Here is a 21,921-nt window from a genome sequence, read left to right as displayed (position 1 = left end):
ATTCCTTTGTCTATTTCAAACACTCGTATCTCTGCGTGTGACTTCACCATGCATGCATCTTCTCTCATGAAAACATTTTTTTTGTTCGTTTATGTTGACAATTGACAAGCAAAGAAACAAGAATATATTTTCCTCTTCCTGAATTCAGAAATAGTACCATTAACTTTACGGATTCTATGAGCAAGTTTTTCAACCAGTATTATCTATAACTTTTCAAACTAATCGTATTTAGATTTTTCTTTCCATTGCATCTTTTCTTTGTTCATTTACTTTTTTTTTTGTCATCCATCAGTTTTTTATCCGTTGTATGTAACCAACACTCTTGTATGTAACCAACACTCGTTAGAGCACCCTCAACGCGGGATGCAAGGAGGGTTTTAGGGGAAAAAGTAGTGTGGAGCCCACTAAAAAGGAGAGATGGTTGTCTCCTGCCGCGAAATAAACAATGTATTTTGCACTGTTTCGCGGGTTCCACTGACACGTAGCGGTCCGCGATTGGTTCATTTTTAATTTTTTTTTTAAAATCAGACAAAAAAAAAGAAAAAAAATAGGAAATTCAAGTTGGGTAGTTGAGGGTGCTCTTAGTCGTTATACGTGTTTTATAGAGACTGCCGTCTTGTCTTACAATCATGTTGTTTTGTTGACTGCCATAGAGGCTTCCCGCAAGCATTACGCTATTAGTTTTACCCTTAAAAAAAAGCTAATTAGTTTTCTTGAAAGCTTTAGACCTAATTGGTTATGAATTTCTTTCATTACAACTTTCAGGTATAATAAATAAGATTATATATAAGCATGAATAAATAGCTGGCGTGGAAATTTTAAGCGGTACTATTTGCATAAAGAAAGTAAAATTCATATTCGCTATGTTCCTAAATATAAGATGTTTAGGTAGAAACACACATATTAAAAAAAACTATTTTTTGTCTAGAAAATATCAATAAAATTATAAATTAACGATATTCAACCAATTACAAAATAAACTATTCAAATATGATTGGGTACACAGTTTTTAATAAAGTAAAAGTTATCTAGGAAAATGAAAACATCTTATATATTAAAACATCAAAATTCTGTAGAACATCGTAAACACATGGAGTATTATATATTTGATCTAGAAGATAGCATTTTAAACATAATAAAAGTAACTTTAACACAACGACAACAACAGATAACACTAACTAGTAGTGAACATCAATGTGGAAAATACATTAACTGCACTGATTAATTTTAAAATTTTTACAAAATTTAAATAGTGACTTTTAGAAAAATTAGTGAGTTGTTGCTAACAACTAAATAAACTACTCCCAACTTTAATTTAGTTACATGATATGATAACTGATATGGGTTACGTTTAAGATCAAACTACTGTATAATCTAATATATGAAATTATCATGTTATATAAAAAAATCTTTCCCTTAGAGGATTTTCAGATTCTTTCAGATGGTCAATGAGCTGTCATTAATTTATGTACGAAGTTATCAACGCAAGTTGGACGATAAATAAATAAATTTTAAAATATTGCACTACGTATATCATTAATCAATGGCACTAAGGTTCATCGAATATTGCCAGGTTCATGCACTCGCATTTTTTGTCATTAATTTCTCAGCCATCGCCTTGTAAGATATTTTCATCACGTTGCTTCTTTTATTTTAACGCTTTGCCATCTTTATAATTTTATTTACGCCTGCTTGGTATAAAGTAGGTAGTCCAATATATGGAAGAAAATTATGGGACACTACATATTTAGAACTAGAAGTCCTCAAAATCTTTTATTTTATTTTTGAGTTTGCGTATAGAAAATAATATAAAACTATACCTTTGGAGTTTGGAATATGTTTTTTGAACACTTTTGTAAGAATATACTCATTTGACTCATGTCTATATGTAGTTTGATTAGAACTCTTTTATAAGTAAAACTATACACACAAGAGGCCTCGGATAGATGTAACAGTCTAGATGTAGTTTGATTAATAAAATTGTGTAACTTAATCATTAATTAGTTGGCATAAGCAGGATTTGGTTGTCCATTGCTCAATCCCCACTCGTGCAAATGACCCATTTAATTATTCGTAGACTGTACTTAATGTTATCACATATTCTTCATAGATTTTGTTTAGTTTTCTAATGATGGATGATGATGGTAGAGAAATTAGACAGCTTTTACACAAATAATAAATTAAACAAATTGAGGGCAATAACGTAATACTGTTCCATTTGTCCGTGGGACTTACTTAAAAGAATGAGTGGATCCCACATTTTGACCAAAACGAGAAAAAAAAACGGAAATTTCCAGCACGTCAAATAAAGCGTCACAAGCCCGTTACGATCCGTCTTGACACCATTTGATGGTAAAAGATCCGGGCTCAAAACGTTAATTTCTTTGGGCTCACTTCAAGATACAGGCCCACTAAATCATATAGTGGTCCGCGTAACAGAGGATCACTGAAAAACCCCCCTTATATTGAGGTTTTCGCCGTGGTCACCTTACTCGTCGCCCTAAAAGCTCTAACCGCTCTCGTCTTCTTCTAGAACCTTTCTCTCCCGTCGCATCCGTCGCCGTCAGCTCGTTACCGATCGTGTCAATGGAGTTCTGGGGTAAACGATCGTCTTCTTCTTCGTTTTCTGCTCTCTGTCTAGTTAGGGTTTTGTTCGTTCCGTTTTCAATTTAGGTTAGTAATCTCCGTCTGGTATGTTGCGTTTGTTTGCAGGTGTTGAGGTTAAGAGTGGCTCACCACTTAGGGTGGATGCTGAGGAGGAGATGATTGTGCACATCTCACTGGTACGTCCACTCGCGATAATTGATTTTTTTTTCTATTTCAGCGATGGATGTTTATAGAAGCTTTGTTCGGTTTGTTAGGCTGCTCTAGGCGAGAAGAAGAACGGTGGAAACGAGCCGGTCAGGCTCTACATGAAAGTCGGAGACCAGAAGCTTGTGATTGGGACGCTGTCACACGATAAGTGCCCTCAGCTCTGCACGGAGATTGTGCTGGAGAGGAGTTTTGAGCTGTCTCATAGTTGGAAGGATGGGAGCGTTTTCTTCTCTGGCTACAGAGTTGATGCTCATGAATCTGATTCATATCCTTATCGCTGCTTAACCTTTGATAATTTATTGATGAATATGCTTTTGGGACTTGCTTTGCTTGTTTGATATCCTTAACTCTCTTGTTCTGTCTTACTGAGTCTGATGATGATGAGCCTGCTGAGCCAGCTGTTACGAAATCAGGTGTGAAGCAGGTGAACTTTCAGTTGCCTAATGACGATGCCAAGGCCGAGGAAGATGATGAGGAGGACGATAGTGATGATGATGAGGATGATGACGACTCTGAGGATGAGGAGGTACACTTTTGTTTATGTAATAATGTGATCACTTTGTAGAATTTAACTTGCGCTTGAAGATGACACATGAACGCTTAGCTCTTGTGTTTAGTATCCTAGTTAGAGAAAAGGGGATGCTTTTATTGTTTGGTGAATAAATATGCTGCCTGTAGTGTGTCACCTATATCATTTACACCCTTCATTGTTACGATCTCTACTTTGTTTCAGGAAGAAAAGAAGGTTACTGCTGAAGTTGAAGAGGACGATGATGACGAAGACTCATCTGACGATGAGGAAGATGACTCATCAGATGAGGAGACCCCTGAGAAGAAGGTACATTATATTCTCTTTATATGTGATTGTTGATGCTAAACTTGTATATATTTGTTCTCTTGCCTTTTTTGCAGCAATTTCACTTATGTGTCAAACGCAAATCTGACTATAATTTTCTTGTTTTATAAAAAGGTTGAAGAAGCCAAGAAGAGGCCTGCGGAAGCCACCACCTCGAAGACTGCTTCAAACAAGAAGGCTAAGTTCGTAACTCCTCAGAAATCAGGTGACTCTATCTGATCCTCGTTCTTTCTTTACTGTGAGTTATAAAGATGTCTTGATATAATAATCTTAAACGTTGTGAAAACAGAATCGAAGAAGCCACACGTCCACGTTGCGACTCCGCATCCGTCAAAGGGAGGAAAGAGCTCTGGAAGCAATGGAGAGTCGTCGAAGCAGCAGCAGCAGCAGACACCAAAGTCCGCAAATGCATTTGGGTGCAGCTCCTGCAACAGAACGTTTACTTCGGAGATGGGCTTGCAGTCGCACACCAAGGCCAAACACAGTGGAGTTGCTTGAAATCTGATGAAGAAGAAAAGAGAGTATCCATAAGCTTTTTTAGACTTTTGATGTAATTCGGTTTTCAAAACTTTGAGTTTGCGAGTTAACCAGTTTAGTTATCTTTTTCCTAATCGTCGGGTAGACGAAACTTTGCTAGACCCTTTGTGTTTAGTGCTAATATGGTGGATATGATATTTATGTTGGCTTTTGTCGGAAAAACCAAAATTTTCTTGGATTCGTACAATTGGAGATCTTCAGATAGCGCAACGTCGATAAAACATAGTAAGCCAAACCCAATGGGCCCTGAAAGGGTTAAATAATATAAACGTAGCTAACATATGGGCTCCGAAGGGAAATGCCATTGGCATAAAATGAGGATGTAGATGATAAAAGTTAGTGTATAGCAACTAGCAGGTTTGCCCGAGTGGTTAAGGGGGAAGACTTAAGTTCTTCTGCACATAAGTGCGCGTGGGTTCGAACCCCACAGCCTGCAGCCTGCAAATTGTTTTTTTCCTTTTCTGAACCTTGTTACATGTCCAATCTAGATTAAAAAGACTTACACTAATATCATTTTTGATATGATTGCAAATTTGCAATTTTTTTGTAGATCCAGTTTTATTCTGTGTATGGTGGTTTAGTAATTTTTTTTTAGTCCAAACCCATAAAAATTTGGTCATCTAGAAACTATGTTTCAACTGAACTGAAGAAACCAAACAATATAAACGTTCAGTTACCACTATATGGCCCACTATATGCAATAAAGAAAACAATTTATCATTCTTTCTCATTCGAAAGAAAACCTTCAAACATTATAGAAGTAGCGACCACAAAGGCAACGTTTGTTTGAATAAAAGATGCAAAAGATGACAATTCTTTCAAATCCTGCATGTTGCAAGCTATTTCATAGAATGTGATTATCGTGTACTGATACAGGAGAAGTAAGAGACACGTGTTGAGTAACTAGTGGAGGAAGGGAGAAGTTAAGAGTTTGTTACAACGGCTTCGCGCCAGCTGATCGGAGGAGTTCATCTTTTGGAGTAGATAAAACAGAGTCTGCGTACTCTATTCAGTTCATTCAGAAATCATTTGTAAAACTTTCTTAAAAACCTCTGGAATTCTAATATCGATTCATGGATTGTTATTTGAGGATTTAGATCTTTCTCTCTTATAGATCTATTACTCGAGAGCTACGATTTGGTGTTTCAAGAACATTAGATCGATCATAAAGGAGTGACTTCTTTTATCAGTGGTATCAGAGACATTCTTTCCTCGGAAACGGTGGCGAAGCGATCGGAAACTATGGCGGAAACCAGATCTCAGGCATTATTGAAAGGCGGCGGAGCATCGGAAACTATGACTTCCTTTATCATGTACCTCCATATTTGTACAATACAATAATTTGATACAAAGAAATTGGAATCAAAAGCTTTTGTCTTGCAAGAAATGATCTATTGTCTTTGAGGAATATGAAAACCCCCCTTGAAAATATATATATTCTTCTTTACTATAGGTATCCATATCTTCCACAACTACACACACCATCTTCTGTAACAATCGTATCATCAATTCTCTCTATTCACACCAGGAAGAAATTAAAGAGTAGCCAAGAAAAAAATATAAAATCATCATCTTATTCTCGAGCAGTTTGTAGCTCGATCAATCCATTTTCCATTCAATAGTTAGGCACCACTGTCCCAATCTGCCCACATCCAGCGATGAAGAAGGCGAATGCTTGCGCGAAAAGGTATAGATAATAATGATTCTTCCCAAATAACGCGTCATAGCATCCGATAGAAAACAGATACATTCCTACACCGAGTTCCAACACATGGATTCTGCCAAAGAAAAGTTATTAGAATGAAACAAAAGTGCAAATAAGATTCAGTGACCTATAAGACACGTGGAGAAGCTTACCTATCTCCAAATCTAAAACGAAGCTTCTTTGGAGCCTTGGTTGCTGACTTAGCCTTAAGATCACCGAGCTTCTCAGTGACAATCCACTCGTTAACTCTTCCTCCTTCGAGTAAACCGATGAAGGTAGCTTTTGTTCTGTGAAGAGACATCACATTCTCGAACAGAATCCAAAATACCATGAGATGTAGTGACCTATAAGATACGTGTAACAAACAACGAGAGGCTAAACGAGACGTCACTTGAGCCGTAAGAAAATCTTTGGAATATTTTTTTTACCTAGGTGTACCGACAGCGTTGAGCAGAGTAATGATGGACGGAATGTAAACCGCTCCCCATTTAGGTACAGTAACTTCAGGTACAAGAACCGTAGCCGGTAAGACCACACAATAGAAGATGAATGTAACAATGTGTGCCACAATCTTTCTCACTACGAAGAAGCTATATATCACATGAACTTTCTTCCATAAAGTCACGTTCTGCCAAAAAGAAAGAAAAACCAATTTAAAGCAGAACTTAAATAAATGTGGAGACCAACCAAAACTAGAGAAACTTTCCGGTTTAGGTTTGATATGTTGAATGTAAGTACTGGTTAATTAATTGGTTCATTCAGTGTGGAGGGAGAAAGAAGGAGTTACAAACCTTGTTGGTCATGATTTCGAACGCCATTTTCCTGAAAAGATTTGCTGGACCACATGACCACCTGTGCTGTTGATACCTATACGCCTTGAATGTACTTGGCAACTCGTTTTTAACCTATATCATTTTAAAATCATATATCAACCACTAATTGACGCATACGCATTGTTAAATAATGGAGAGACAAGGTATACCTTCAACGAACCAAGGTACAAAAATTTCCAACCCTTGAGACTAGCTCGAACGGCCAGGTCCATATCTTCTACGGTTGTTCTATCTTTCCAACCACCAGCTTCGTTTAATGCCGATATTCTCCATATTCCAGCAGTCCCTAAAATGATAGTAAGCAAGCAAATGTTATGAAACTGAAATAAGACGAGAAAGTATAATGAAGAGGAAAAAAAGTAAGTACCGTTGAAACCGAAGAAGGCGTAAGTAGAAGAACCAACTTCTTGTTCGACCGTAAAATGATAATCCAGAGACATTTCTTGCATTCTTGTCATCAAACATTCATCCGAATTTACTGCAAAATTTGAATAATGGAATTCAATTAATATATGCATAGCAAACAATCAATTAATGTGGTATTGATGAAGACATTTAAAACCAGTTGGTGACATTGAAATAAATATTTTCAATTATCAAACTATAGACAGCTCAAAAAAAAAAAAAACTATAGACAGCTCAGACTCTTCCCCAATTAGATTTCAACAACTCGTTAGATTTTGTCAATCTACTTCACAAGTTCACATGATTTATTTTTATTATTACTATTTTTATTTTCTAAAATAAAATAGCTCGTGAGACTAAAAGCATCGTTAATAAAATAAAAGCGAGTTTCAATAATTGGTTGTATTAGTACTGGAAGTAAAAAAAACAAACAAATTTTACTTGAAAAAGAAAAGTGAGTGATGAGAGTGACAGAGACTAGTAGAGAAGAGACCAGTGTGGGACCCAGATATTGCACATGGAAGATAGAGGGCGCTGGCAAGTACACGTGGCGTATCTACTAACAAAAATGACTGATCTACCTAATACTATATTTACTAAATGACAAAACAAGCCCCTTCCCTATATGTTCTCTGCACTCATTATGGGACACGACCACGATGCCAGTGAAGCAACGCCACTAAACACTAAGCTCTGTTCTAATCTGATTATTTATATTTTGGTTTTCTAAATTTTAATATGTCGATGAATGTTTGCATGCAAAATTTATTTTTTATTCGAAGAAATTACTTCAAAATTCGGGTGTTCTTTTTATGAAGGCTAGATCGTTCAAAGCTAAATACGCTGCAGCTTTTGAATGCCAGAAGTTATAGATTCACTGGTGGACGACAATCTATTGACTAATGTGGAAAAACATCACTCTGTTGAAAAATGTGTGGACAATGCATATTTTTCATCAAAAATCAACAAAAAGCCAGACACACAAACCAAATATTTACCAACTCCTACTGCAGACATACCTACCACAAAGGACAACAAAATATTAAACTTTATATTCCTTGATGTTTTCTTATATTTCCCGAAATGTTTTCTTCTATTTAATATGGGATTTGTTAGAAGGGATATTGCCTATATTATATGGAATATGCCTCTAGATCATTCAAAAATAATTTGTTAGTACTAATAAAAACTATTTGCAAAAGAAAGTGGTTCCACATTTAAAATTTTAAAGCTAGAGCACGAAAATCACGAACAAAATCGATACGTCGACATCAAGATCCGCTAGGTTAGGTTATATTGGGACCTATCAATAAAAGTATAAAACACCCACCGACACTTCTGTTAATGTAACAAAAACTTTCTTTATGTAAACATGATTTTCTTATAAAAATATTAAACCCCATGCTTTTAAATTACTATAAAATAAGATTCTCTTAAAACAGTGATCAACTCATGTGCTATTAGTTTATGATATCTTATAATACGTTCACAGGTTCTAATTTTTTTTTTTTCCACTTACAAAATCTACTTATATGTATTAATTTAATATGAGCCATCTCTGCCGTCTCCAATTAGTCATCCATTCGAAAAGTCATAATTTAATATTAGTATTAAACAAAAAAAGAAGAACATTATTAACACACAAAGTATATGTAATTAGTTAATGTTCACTGATCAAATGATTCTGTAATTATCATTACTTAGCCTAAAAAGCGAGTAGTAATTCAGATAAAAAAAAAACGAATCTCAAAACCGTGTGTAAACTTTCTAGCTAAGCACTGAATACTGATTATTAGCACTTACCAATCACGTGACAACAACAATAAAAGTGGGTCAACCAGGTAAAACAGTCAAAAATATAAAAAAATTACCGAATTTCCAGCGAGCTTGAACGAGAGCAAGCTTAGGGTTATGGAGGAGGAACGGTACGGTTCTCCAGAGATAATCCGGTTCAGGCTGAAAATCAGCGTCGAAGATCGCCACGTAATCGCAGCTTTTGACATAACTCTTCTTCATACCTTCTTTCAGAGCTCCAGCTTTGTACCCGTTTCTGTTGTCTCTGATCTCATACTTTATGTTCACTCCTTTACTCGCCCACCTACTACACTCCATCTCCACTAGATCCTGCCCAAACAAAAAAAACAAGAAGCTCGTAAATTGGATCTTTTTCAAGAATCAAAAGACCGGTTCTTGAGCTTACTTTGATCGTTGGGTCAGTGGAATCATCAAGAACTTGAATGACGATTCGATCAGACGGCCACGAGAGCCCACAAGCAGCTCCAATAGATAGCTGATAAACCTGCATTAACAACATAACAAGATTAATAAACAAAGCTGTTAATTCTAGAAGCGTCTTAAATCTCCGTGCACAAGGTTAAAGCCGTGTAGTTATTAGGTGTAGTTATCAGGATTGTAAAAGTTATTTATTCACATAATAATAATATACAAAATTTGTGTTACCAAAAAAATATAATAATATACAAAATTTAAATGGGTTGGTTTCTCTTGCTTTCTTCGAATCTGATTCGTGTTAATTCATAACAAAAGCAAAGTAAACAAAAAAGAAAAAGAGACGAGAGTTTTGATTTAATTTGGTACCTCTCGTTCGTTGTACATTGGGATTTGAACAAGAACCATAGGATAAACAGAGTTTCCAAGCTCGATGTCGTCTTTCATCGGTTCCCATTTGAAACGTTTCTCTGGCTTCCGACCAAAGAGTTTAACAAGAGAGATTACTATTCCCATGTAAACCCTTTCCACAAATAGCATCACCGACATCGTTAAACAGATGTAAACCGCGAGTCTGAGGACTGGGACGATCAACGGAGCTCGGATCTGATCCAAGATCATTGACATTTGCATTGTGATGTCGTCTCTGTATCCCATGAACGAGTCTGGAATCACCGCCGAAGAATCACCGAGCTCCATCTCTCCTTACTCCGGTGAGAAAGAGAAAAAAAACAGAGGAGGAAGCAAGAACCCTAGATCTTTTCTTGTGAGACACGCGATAGGGTACAATGTGATACTTTAAAGGAGTTTCTTTTGAAGTAAGTAATCAAAGAGGAGGACAATACAGAGAGACAGAGTTTTACTTGATAGAAACTCTGATTGTCTGAAAAAAAGGAGAATTATTTTTTTGTTTTTTAGGTTTGTTTTCTTGTTTTATGGTTTGGTAAGAGAGGAAAGATTATAATGAAAGGTGGTGAAGGAGGAGATGGTTTTGGAAAGGAAGAGGAGAGGAGAGAGATCTGTGAACATAAACAGAGAGAGAGAGGAGACAGTGTGTCTGTATCAGTGTATGTGTGAAAAATGAAACAGAGATGAATGTCTTTATATAAAGCCTTTGCCCTTGTATTGTATGGTTCCACTTTTAATTTTTGGTTTATTTTATACTGTAGTTTGTATTTATAATTTATTGTACACAAATAAATGTTTGCTCCATCAACCATCCATTTGCTCTTTCTATATAACTACCAAACATTATTGAACGTCACAAACATTAATGATGTCCAGGTCTGAGTTAAGCAAAATGTTATTTTAATTTAATCTGTTTCTCCAGAAAAAAAATGTAGAATATGTTCCAAATTTTAGCCGTCTAGGCGTTCGTAAATATACGACCATCTCAGTCAAAACAAATTGGTAGACAACGCTGATTAATTAATCTGGGCTATAGTTAATATTTGTTTCTCTGACTAATGTTTAAATTTATTTTAAAAAAAAGAAATCAACGAATAAATAATTTTAGTTTAGTTTCATAGACGGTAGACTAACTTCTAGCAATATTTAACCCCAAAAAAGTCAAGCAATATTTTGAATGTTGTATATATCATATACATTAGTCGTAAGAGTTCGGCCTTGTATATCATATTTGGTAATTTAATACAGAGCTAACACTTGAAGGCCAGATGCTATTTACTGTATGTGATTCAAAACTAAACGAAAATCATGCATTGTAAACGCATGATGTATATCAGTTTTATACCCCAATAACTTGTATAACCAGTTGATTCCAATAGTAAAGTGATTACATCGGTTCGTTTCTCGATGAAATAATATGTCTCGTATTGTTGTCCTCATCTCGTTACAGGATAATGAAAAATCTCTCAAGATTATCGAATGATCGATTCTATAGAACAAGATATTGAAATCGTGCAGTGGTCCATATGTAGAGAAACAGATATAGGATTCCCAATTTTGTCTGCGAAATCCAGTAAAGTATATGTAACAATATTATTATATATGCATTCTGATCGCATATGTAACAAATAACATTATTATATATTAATAAATATTCACTTATTTCTATAAAAAACAAATATAAACCACGAAGGAGCTCTCCAACTTTGATCTGGATTATGGAGGTAAGTTAGTCATATCGATATAAAAGTACTAGTGTTAGTTTTGTAATCGTATAAAATGACACCATACTCTAGAATATTACAATTTTTTAAAACCAAAGAACAATTCAAGACTTGAGGCAAAACAGATATGGTCACCTCTCTTGGAAATGATATGGAATGTTGCTAACCAGTCGAAATTGACCAAAAGCTCCCGTGTAGAAAATGAATAAGACATTTTGCACAGAAAAACACTCAAAAGATATCTAACAAAGCACATTTGTTTTATGGCTAATTTGCGATGCTGATTTATAGCGCACCGACGGTCCGTTTGTAAATGTTTATATGAAAATTTTAAGCTTAGTATATTTAATGAGTATCATAAATATTAAGCTTATTATATTTAATATCATACTCCCTCTGTTTCTGAAAGTAAGATTTTCTAGAGTTTGCACGCTTATTAAGAATTTAATAAATGTTTATAATTTAATTTATTTTTTATTATGCACTTTTCAATAACTTTCCACCAATGAAATTTAATCAATTCAAATATTCTCAATTAATGTTCCTCAAAAGTATAAAAAAATACCTTAACAATATAGAAAATATATCTTTGTGGAATAAGAAAAAAATCTAAAACATTTTGCTTTCGGGAACGGAAGTATTAAATATTAACAAATTCAACACATTGCTTAAAGTCAATTCTTTAAAGTAAAAGTAGGAAAAGTCAATTATTTCATAAACTTCCGAGTCTTCGACCCACGTTTCCACTTCGTCCATCAATCATTCTATTTCATATACTTCGCAAACTAATATATAGTAGTAATTAAGAACTTAACGAGATAATGTTATTTTAAAAGTAAAATGGATCTCGATTAATTTTAAGCGGTGATAAGTAGTAAGATGAAACACACAGCTGGATAAAAAGGACTGCCCAACGGCTGAGGTTGACTGTTAGAACCTAGACGGTCGTTCAGTGCTAGTAATCACCTTGCATTAGCATTAGACAATTCTACGTAATTATAAAACACTGTGGTTTTAGTAATCATCTTTTCACACTTGTTAAATTAGTCATATTTTATTCGGATACTTTAGCCAACACTGACATTACAACACTAAAACGAACATTTCAGTTTATGAAGATACTTCATACGGAATGATTCATTTTCTGTCGGTCCAGTACCAAAACACCTATTTATAATTTAAATAGTTAGGAATTTTGATTTTATGATTTTTTTTTGCATGTACTTCTTATAGCGTATTTCGTGTTGTAATCAGTTATCAAGTCAGTAAGTTGACAAATTAAAGTCTGTATTTGGTTGGCATGTCATGTGGAGAACACATGCCGAGACCATTACCTAACATATATTCATAGATTTAGTGATATCATAAACAAACTTGAGTTAACTAATATACATAATAACTATAATTTGTCGAGATCTCAATCATCTTTGTTAATAATGAATATGTTACTTGCCATTCTTTAACACACGAAACTAATATTCGCCTTTAATCAAAAAGAAAAAATTGATCAAAAAAAAAAAACTAATATTCGCCATTGGCTTTTGATTTCTTTGAATGTGAAACAAGTATGTATGATTATATCTCTATATTATCATGGTAACTTAAACAACAATAAAATTGTGTGCAGAGTTATAATAATGAAAAATGGAATATGAATAAAAACAAAAGTTGGAGAAGTAAAATAGCACTACATATGTTGCATGCAGCCAGGAAGTAACATGCAGTGCCTTGCAAGTAAACATAATGTAAAAGGACCAAATAACACATGTGTTCTTAGAGATGGTGGCACCCATTGTAGAACCCTTAGGAATTTAAAAATAATTTTTTTTTTTGTTAAATAGTTAAGGATCCAAATAAGTGTTTACAATGGTGAGTCCTAATAAGAAGTCCTTAGAATAATTTTTTTTTAAAAAAAAGTGAATTACCAAATGTTTCAATAATATAGCATGAATAAATTTAAAATCACAATAATTAAAAATAAAGATACAACAATTATTAATATTCATACAGTCAATGCTCTCGACCATCCCAGGAAACCCTTGTGTCTCTCCAATATCGAGTAGTCGTTGAAGATCCTACGGTGTGGGTCGTCGTAGATACTCCTCTCCAAATATATGTATTATTCCGTCAGTGAAATTATGTAAACATGAAAGTGCGGTAGTCTCACTAAGTCGGAGATATTCGTCAACAGCGTCAGCCGCAGTACCATAAGCAAGCAGACGAATTGCTGCCGTGCATTTTTGAAGTGCAGAAAGACCGAGCCTCCTGGTTGCATCTCTTCGTTGCTGAAAGAATGAAAAGCACTCTGATAGGCTATGAACAAGACGCAAGAATAATTCCTTATTCATGCGGAAACGGCGTCTAAATTGATCAGACGAGAATGTCGCAGCTTCGCTGAACCAGAACCGTGTAAGATGTTGCAACTACTGCATCAGAACCACAGTAGCATGTCAAAGGCATTCCATCATCAGCTTCGTCTCCATACACTTGATGCAAGATCCTACTGTCATCTTCATCCTTGTACAGTTCACATTCTGCTTCAAGAAGGGACGTCATGTCAAGCGACTCTGCTGAAGAAGAAGGCTGTGTAAACGAATAATCTTGTCCCATTAGGTCTCTGTAAACATGAAAGAAATCATGTAAGATTAAGCGAAGAAGATAAAGTGAGGAAGAAATCAAAGATCATTAGGGCAAGAACTGATTTAAGAAAACAAGACAAATTGTTTGAAACGAAAATCGTTTTCAAACTCAAACTACAAACCGATCTAAAACCCCCTTCTTTGAAACCCTAATTTCAAACGACCTTAAACCCCAAATCGATTGAAAACCCCCATCTTTGAAACCCTAATTTCAAACGTTTTTGTCCACAAATCGATTGAAAACACAAATCAGAACCCTAATTTCAGAGGAAAACAACATGTAACCTAATCTAAATCGAAAAACAGCAAAAGAAAGCTTCAATTTACCTTCGTAAAAATCGATTGGAAATCGCCTTTTATCGCCTTTTCTCGATAGCTTTCTTTTTTTTTTCTCTCCTTCGTCGAAAATGAATTTTTTTTTCCGTCTACACCAAAGACGAATGAATCTTCCGCCAATACCCACCTGCCACGTCGCCCAAGGTTCAGCTCCCTCGACCCTTACTTACAGGTTGATCCTTAGATAATTATGCTGAAATATAGTTTTTATATTACCATTAACTTTGGTAATGACCCTTAGGAATCGCTAATGGCTTCCGTTGCGGTTGGTCTTACTTCTTACAGATGGACTTTGCTTCTTTCACTCACATTTGTCACCATTCCTTTCATTTTTCATCATTTTCAATAATTCTGAGACATGTTACTAAAATTAATGATAATTTACGGGGTTTTACAGAGAACTGATTATCTAGTAAGTGTGATATAACATCTGATTTTTTTTTATCATGACACACACGTATAAAATAGATTTGGAAAAAAATAATGACCGATAATTAGATAAAATGGAATAACCAAACAAAAAATGGTAGACTAAATACAAGATTACCCCACGAACAACTTCGAACCCTTCACTGAGGAGCTGTTTGGCTTTGGCATATAATAACCAGAGTTATAAGAAAAAAAGACTTGGAGCAACAAATTCGTAAGTATATATTATTGGTCACCCTACGTATTACATTATTGCTCAGGAATATACCCATATACACAGTGCTCACAACTGGTCCCATATAAAAGTTAGAAAACTTAAGCCAATAGATTTTGAATTTAATGGTTTAATTTCGCTTATAAACCCGTCGGAAGCTGTTTACGTGAAAACTGTAGAAGCGAAATAAATTAAAAAGAGGTTGATATATCATCTGTATAAAACTGTAAATTGATTTTGGTTAGCGAAGACTTCTTAAGCATTCTTTTCTTATTGTCCAAAAAAAAAGCATTCTTTTCTTCACAGTCGAGCATATTTTCATCAACTAAACCGTATACCTCAAAACAAAACTAAAAGAAACTACTATCAGTGTATCTCTTTATGAAGGTTCCTACTCACTAACGTGTACTCGACCTTTCATCTCTACTCCAGGAACAAAACATTAACAAATAGACTATATATTAATTTTCGAAAGAAAAAACTATGTATATGTATTTCTATTGTTAGTTATTCAAAATAAAATGGGTATCTTTGTTACTTTTGTTATGATAAATATGTTTGCAAAAAGCTATAATAAATATGAAAATATTCAAAGAATCAATCAAGTTTTGTAGAAAACACAATTCAGAACAGTTGGTGGGATCCAATGTCCATACTTCATATAGAATTGATATCCTATCTACTTTGGAACTGAAACTCCCCCTCTCTCCATTTATTTTAGGGTCTTATTTCGACTTTTAATTGTCGGCACATATATTTTGTGTATATATATATTACATCCGGTATACAATTTTTTTACAATGATTACATGAAGTTCATGAAGCCTCTTAGTTGAATTTTTAATGGCCTATACTTAATACGAATGAAGCTCGATATGATATCATGTATTTTCTTATATACTATAGATGTAAATAATGTAAAATTTTGGGAATATAATCGTTCATCATGATGTTGCATGTTGTGTGTATCGCAGATAGTAAGATACGCTTGTTACAAACTTATAATAATTCATAAAACCAAATCTTACGTAATAAATCTGATCCTCAAAACATAAGTTTATGATTGAATACTTAACTTTGAATACAAGTAATAAAGTAATGTTGTGAATTGTGAATTGTGATGTATTTTGATTAGGTAAAATAGTAAATTTGATTTGCTACATAATGTGCAAAGAATTAGAGATATTTTTCATTCTTATCGAAAGAACCTCTAAATATCTTAATACGTATTCAACCTCAAAAACTCAAATCACCGTAAGTAAATTAAAAAAAAAAACATAAAAGGAATCTTAATACGTCTTTTTATAATTTAATTTTGTTTGCTTGCATTACATAATACGACTCGAAAATGCTATCATTGGAAATGGCTAAGGTCTATGAACTACTTAGTTGATGTGTGCAATTTGGCTCCGATATGGGAAGGAGACACCGCACCTTAGTCTTCAAGACCAAGTCTTCATCACTCTTTTTCTCACCTGCTTCAATTTCATTACTAATTCTGATTATATATATGTAATGGGATAGATCCGAGGTCAAGAATTTTTTGTATGTTTAACTTTTAGGTGGATTATCATATATTACTTTCTTTTGCCGTTTTAAACGAAATTATAGCCATCTTTGACATTCTATTCATTAATTGTTTGCTCTTACGTCCATCAATCAAACAATCGTTTCACTATATTTTACAAACATACATAAGCTGACCAGACCAATAAAGGTGGCCGGAAACAAGACTAAGATGGTGGTTATATAGTATAAGAAAACTACAACTTGGTCATAATTTTTACAGCAACGATAAAGTAAGACATTTCAGAGAATATCTCTAGCTAATATTTAACTTTTAAATGGACTATATAGATGAATGTAAATTCCAGATTCATCTGAAACCATAGACAAAGGCTCAAACAGCAGGCAACAACATGGCACGTGGGAAGCTAAACTTGCTATCAAAGTTATTCCGCTAACGTTTTTCTCAACCTTCTTTGAGAAAAGGCACGAGTATCCTCCTCACCCAGTGAGAAAAGGCAAAAGGATAGTCTCATTTAATTTTATTTTATTTTACTGCTATAATTTGTTTTTACTTTTTAAACAAAATTCTAGGTGTTCAGAATATTTTATACTGGCTACCATTTTGAAGAATCTGAAGATCATTCGGACAAGTAATGAATAACATGTACTTTATTGTCGTAAACGCTAAAAGGAGTAGAACCTTCCCTTTAGTTAGTTTTTGGTCTCTCACATGACACAGTCGTGATTATGCGTTTGACCCATTGAAGCGTTTATCCTTGTTGGGCCAAAGTTGAAGGCTAGAAAATAATTTACTAATACTATGGGCTTTAAACGGCCCGATTACAATACGGCGTCGTACTAGAAGCAGTCTTCAATGAATAGAGCAGAGCAGACGTCGGCGCCGTCGCTGAGTGGCGGATGCGCGATGGAGCTCGGAGTGCTCGTATACAGATTATACAGAGCCTTAACCTACAGCGCTTCACCATTTCTTCACCTCCACATGCGGTGGCGCAGGCTCCGAGGCCTAGAACACTCCCGCCGGTGGCACGAACGGTTCGGTCATCCCTCCGCCGTACGACCGCCGGGATCGCTCGTCTGGTTTCACGCCGTCTCGTTAGGTTAGAAACCTCAATTGATCATCTCGATTAGTCTCCAAATCGAGAAATCAAGCTCTTCTTATTGTGGTGACTCTCTCTTCAGGCGAAGGAATGGCTGCGATTCCCGTGATCAGACGATGCAGTGAGATGAAGCCAGAGATGACTATCTTGATGACGACGACGACAGTCTCTGCATTGTATTGTTTCTCTTCGTACACTTAAACTTTTAAAAACGGGATTTAAAGTTTTAATCTTTTTTTTTTTTTTAAAACGTTTGCAGTGAAGTGATAAAGAAGCAGCTTCCTGTTGGTGTATTACATCAGGTATTAGTAAACCGATTATATGGTTTAGATTGGTTAAATGTCTGTTACATGTAAACCGGACTCAGCTCATACTATAAGAGCTGAAAGTTAGTTACACAAATTCATTTTCTTTGTTTCTCTGTGTTCACTAACAGTTATTCTTTAACCGTTGCTTGGTGATATAATAATATCTCTGAGCTCTTGTTGATGTGCTTTAGTTTAAAAAATTTGAGCAGTTTGCACCGCTGGATACACCGGTGGCTATTGACAGATTCCTTGGTTATTGGAAACCAAATGCGATTGTCATTATGGAGAACGAGCTGTGGCCTAATCTCATCATGTCTGCTGCACAACTTCGAGTAATTTTTTTTGTTCCCTCTCGTTTGCTTATTACTTCTGTTAAGGATAATGAACTTAATTTCCAATGTTTTCCTTTGAACACGTGGATAATCCTCAGGTCATGATGTAGTTTACTCTTTTTTTTTTTGTTTTCTCTTGAGAGGTTTGATGATTTAATACATGTGATTGTGGGGAAACATAACCTTTTGTTTCTCCTCCTAAGACATCTGCCGGTCCTGAGCAAAGCCGAATGAAACATCGGCTCTGAAACTCCAAATTTTGAAAAATAATTACATAGATATAAGTCCGAAAAATATTTTTATAGATCCCCAAATTTTTTAAAAAAAATTTAGTTGAAATCTTTAATAAATCGTCTATAGGCATTCCCTGCATCTACTGCATGCATCTGCATAGTGACCTGTTCCTGACTCTTTCCATTGGTTAATATAGTGTTTTCTGTTAATCCAATTTTTTTCAGATTCCGTTGGCATTGTTGAACGCTCGGATGTCTACAAAATCCTTTAAACGGTGGTCTAGTCCTCTCTTACTACCGCTGGCATCATTGCTGCTATCCAAATTCTCACTAATTGCTCCACTCGTATGTATGCTATAACTTCATCAAATCCAAGGATTATCTGATCTTGGCTTATATTAATTATTTTTTTTTTGCCTCAAATGGGATAGAGCACCTTGCAGGGTATACATTTCCAGCTGCTGCAGGCACCACCCTTCGTCATTAATTTTTCTGGAGACTTGAAATACGGTATTGCACTCCCACCTATGCTTTCAAGATTATTTTCATTGAGATCTAGAGTTGTTGATGTTTGATTAATGATCTGCTACTTAGTTTCATTTGCTGAATTTCTCATACTCTTCTTGTTTAAGACGATAATAAGATCTATCTCCTGTATGCTCTTTCTTCCAGTGGTAAACAAGTTTTATGTATCTAGTGGAACATCTGAAAGTATAAGAGATCTAAAAGCAGAACTCTCAGATATGAAGGTATGGATTGCATCGTCATTACATAGACGCGAGGAAGAAGGTACAAATTATCTTCTGTTTTTTTTTTTTTATGTATTTATCAAAATTGATGATCAAAGTTGTATGCACAGTCATTTTAGGAGTCCACAACTTGCTTCTCCAGTCACATCCTGACTCCGTTGTGATAATTGTGCCTCGACATCCACATCATGGCCACCAGATCGCTCAAGTATGTTCCAAAACCAACTTCTGCTTATTTTGATTATTGGCCTGGCTTAGGTTATAACTTTTGGCAAATTTCAATATGTCAAAGCTACTTTTTGTAGAGATTGCGGAACGATGGCCAAAGTGTAGCTCTAAGGTCTCGAAATGAAAATATCACATCAAAGAAGACAAATATATATGTGGTTGATACACTAGGTTGGGTTCTTTCCTTTACATTAATGTTCCTAGTGGCTACCCCTCTCTGTACTTTCTCCATTGACATGTTCTGGTTCTGCTTGTTTTCTTCAGGTGAGCTAAGAGAATTCTACGGAGTAGCTCCAGTAGCCGTCATTGGAGGTTCTTTCTTCCCGGAGCTAACTGGTCATAACGTATCTGAAGCAGCTGCCGCTGGCTGTGCCGTTATTACAGGTGCTCAATGATGATAATAAGATTAGCATGCTCGTATTACTATAGTTCACTTTTTCTCTCTTTTATCTGAACATTTGTGTTACGTTTTGTTAGGTTGTCATGTTGGGCACTTCTCTCACATGGTGAAGGCAATGCAGCAGGCGAATCCCTTATCGATTACACAGGTATCGAGTAAGCTAGAGCTCAGAGAAGCGGTTGAGTTGCTCATGAGCAACCCTGAGATCCTGAAAGCACGTCAGAGAGCTTCTAAAGAGGTATATGAATCTCTATCGAGCTGCATTATCTCGAATGTTTGGAATCTTCTCAATCTCCATATCTTTAGAGGGAAATGATTTGTTAGCGTGGCTAATTAACAGCTGAATAATAGATGTAGACATCTGTAGTAGTTGAAGCTCTAAACATGTATGTATCTGCATATTTATGCTTTTTTTTTGTAGAAAACTTTCTTCTTTGAATATTGTGTAGCTTCAGGCTTGTTTTGAACGTTGTGAAACTTCAGGTTCAGGACTATTTTATTGAAAATCCTTTTGCACTATAACCAATGTAATGTGGGTAAAGAAACTGTATAACAGTAGGCTTTGTCCAGATATAGTATTTAATTCTGTTTTTCAGTTAGCAAACAAGGCGCCCGTGGCCTAATGGATAAGGCGTTTGACTTCTAATCAAACGATTGTGGATTCGCGTCCTACCGGGCGTGTTAATTTTCATTTTTATTTTTTTCTGTATTTCATTGGATATGTCACTTTACCAGTCTTCCTGACTCGTGGATATTATAGTTTTGATTTAGCAATTTAAGTAAATAATTTAATATTTAGTATTCTGCTTCTTCAATTGCATTTTAAATATTAATTTCGTAATTTTATAACTATTCTACAAGTTATTTTAAATTCTTACATATATGTTGTTATCCTACAAGATACTTTTCTGTTTTCTTCGACTCAAACAATTTCAAAATATAAAAAAAAAACTATAAGCAGTTATTCATCAAAATCTGTCAGCGTGTTAAATGCTTTACTATAATCCTCGTTACTATTTCGATCCACAATATTTTTTTTTGGTAAAATGTTAAATTTGATCTACAGTATTCCATCAATTAATTGAAACAAATTTGTTTTCCGTGATTAAGTTTAAAATATTTTTGTTGATAAAAAGAAAAAAGTTTAAAATATTTTTGTTGACAAAAAAAAAGTTTAAAATATTTTTGACTTTGTTAATAAATGTTCAAAGTATAAATGGGTAGTCTTATGGGACTTGTTTCCCCCTTTTAACTATATTGAAACAAATTTGTTTTCCGTGATTAAGTTTAAAATGTTTTTGTTGACAAAAAGAAAAAAGTTTAAAATATTTTTGTTGACAAAAAAAAAAAGTTTAAAATATTTTTGATTTTGTTAATAAATGTTCAAAGTATAAATGGGTAGTCTTATGGGACTTGTTTCCCCCTTTTAACTATATATGTCTGGTAAAATTACTACACACAATAAATTTGCCTGTTTATATATACATATGGTCTTCTTAAATTAATGTCTGACTTTAACGGCGGATTTAATTGTTACGTATTACGAATTGAAACTAATAGTAAAGGCATGTACTGTACCAACATTTAACCTTCACTGTTATTTGCTCCCTCGTTCCCCCGAAATTAATATTTTTTAGATTTTTTTTCTTGTTTCACAAAGATAGATTTTCTATATTGTTAAGTTATTTTTTATACTTTTGAAGAACATTAATTGAAAATATTTGAATTGATTAAATTTTATTGGTAGAAAGTTATTGAAAATTGTATGACAAAGTAAAAAATAAATTAAATTATAAATGTTTATTAAATTTTTAATAAGCTATACTCTAGAAAATTTTAGTTTCGGAAAGAGAGGGAATAGATATATCGTTATAAGGAAATCTATAGGTTTCTTCATACTAATATTTTACCTTTAC

The 21,921-nt window shown here is 34.6% G+C and overlaps 3 protein-coding genes and 1 non-coding gene across 4 annotated transcripts; 3 read left to right on the top strand and 1 right to left on the bottom strand.

Annotated features, from left to right (window-relative positions):
* Positions 1-2,464: 2,464 nt before the first annotated feature.
* Positions 2,465-4,368, top strand: LOC106313547 (histone deacetylase HDT3). The gene is made up of 7 exons (XM_013751382.1): positions 2,465-2,599; positions 2,713-2,783; positions 2,862-3,079; positions 3,181-3,340; positions 3,548-3,652; positions 3,785-3,875; positions 3,960-4,368. The coding sequence occupies exons 1-7, from the start codon at positions 2,587-2,589 to the stop codon at positions 4,166-4,168; spliced, it is 867 nt and encodes a 288-aa protein (XP_013606836.1). The 5' UTR covers positions 2,465-2,586; the 3' UTR covers positions 4,169-4,368.
* Positions 4,369-4,560: 192 nt separating this feature from the next.
* TRNAL-UAA lies at positions 4,561-4,643 on the top strand. Its single transcript has one exon. It is a non-coding gene; the product is annotated as a tRNA-Leu (tRNA).
* A 1,066-nt stretch (positions 4,644-5,709) lies between these two features.
* Positions 5,710-10,465, bottom strand: LOC106319115 (glucomannan 4-beta-mannosyltransferase 9). Its single transcript, XM_013757355.1, has 9 exons — positions 9,749-10,465; positions 9,351-9,449; positions 9,022-9,274; positions 7,113-7,223; positions 6,895-7,031; positions 6,704-6,817; positions 6,341-6,540; positions 6,065-6,256; positions 5,710-5,985 (listed from the first exon to the last, which is right to left on the bottom strand). The coding sequence occupies exons 1-9, from the start codon at positions 10,076-10,078 to the stop codon at positions 5,823-5,825; spliced, it is 1,599 nt and encodes a 532-aa protein (XP_013612809.1). The 5' UTR covers positions 10,079-10,465; the 3' UTR covers positions 5,710-5,822.
* A 7,074-nt stretch (positions 10,466-17,539) lies between these two features.
* LOC106315918 (probable 3-deoxy-D-manno-octulosonic acid transferase, mitochondrial) lies at positions 17,540-20,499 on the top strand. Its single transcript, XM_013753761.1, has 11 exons — positions 17,540-17,755; positions 17,838-17,931; positions 18,015-18,057; positions 18,273-18,395; positions 18,854-18,973; positions 19,060-19,138; positions 19,301-19,417; positions 19,488-19,585; positions 19,683-19,776; positions 19,870-19,989; positions 20,083-20,499. The coding sequence occupies exons 1-11, from the start codon at positions 17,563-17,565 to the stop codon at positions 20,319-20,321; spliced, it is 1,320 nt and encodes a 439-aa protein (XP_013609215.1). The 5' UTR covers positions 17,540-17,562; the 3' UTR covers positions 20,322-20,499.
* The last annotated feature ends 1,422 nt before the right edge of the window (positions 20,500-21,921 follow it).

Source organism: Brassica oleracea, chromosome C9 (genome assembly GCF_000695525.1).
Source record: "Brassica oleracea var. oleracea cultivar TO1000 chromosome C9, BOL, whole genome shotgun sequence".
Classification (NCBI taxonomy): Eukaryota; Viridiplantae; Streptophyta; class Magnoliopsida; order Brassicales; family Brassicaceae; genus Brassica; species Brassica oleracea.
This window is presented reverse-complemented; position numbering and strand designations above follow the sequence as displayed.

Excerpts from the sequence above, each read along its gene's own strand:
- LOC106315918 (XM_013753761.1), top strand. The coding sequence starts at position 17,563 with ATGGAGCTCGGAGTGCTCGTATACAGATTATACAGAGCCTTAACCTAC. Across the intron at positions 17,932-18,014 it reads ACGACGACAGTCTCTGCATT|TGAAGTGATAAAGAAGCAGC; the intron begins GTATTGTTTCTC and ends AAACGTTTGCAG. Across the intron at positions 19,418-19,487 it reads ACATAGACGCGAGGAAGAAG|TCATTTTAGGAGTCCACAAC; the intron begins GTACAAATTATC and ends TTGTATGCACAG.
- LOC106313547 (XM_013751382.1), top strand. Across the intron at positions 3,080-3,180 it reads GATGCTCATGAATCTGATTC|TGAGTCTGATGATGATGAGC; the intron begins ATATCCTTATCG and ends GTTCTGTCTTAC. Across the intron at positions 3,653-3,784 it reads AGGAGACCCCTGAGAAGAAG|GTTGAAGAAGCCAAGAAGAG; the intron begins GTACATTATATT and ends TTTTATAAAAAG.
- LOC106319115 (XM_013757355.1), bottom strand. The coding sequence starts at position 10,078 with ATGGAGCTCGGTGATTCTTCGGCGGTGATTCCAGACTCGTTCATGGGA. Across the intron at positions 9,275-9,350 it reads CCACTGACCCAACGATCAAA|GATCTAGTGGAGATGGAGTG; the intron begins GTAAGCTCAAGA and ends TTGTTTGGGCAG. Across the intron at positions 6,257-6,340 it reads AACGCTGTCGGTACACCTAG|GTCACTACATCTCATGGTAT; the intron begins GTAAAAAAAATA and ends CGTATCTTATAG.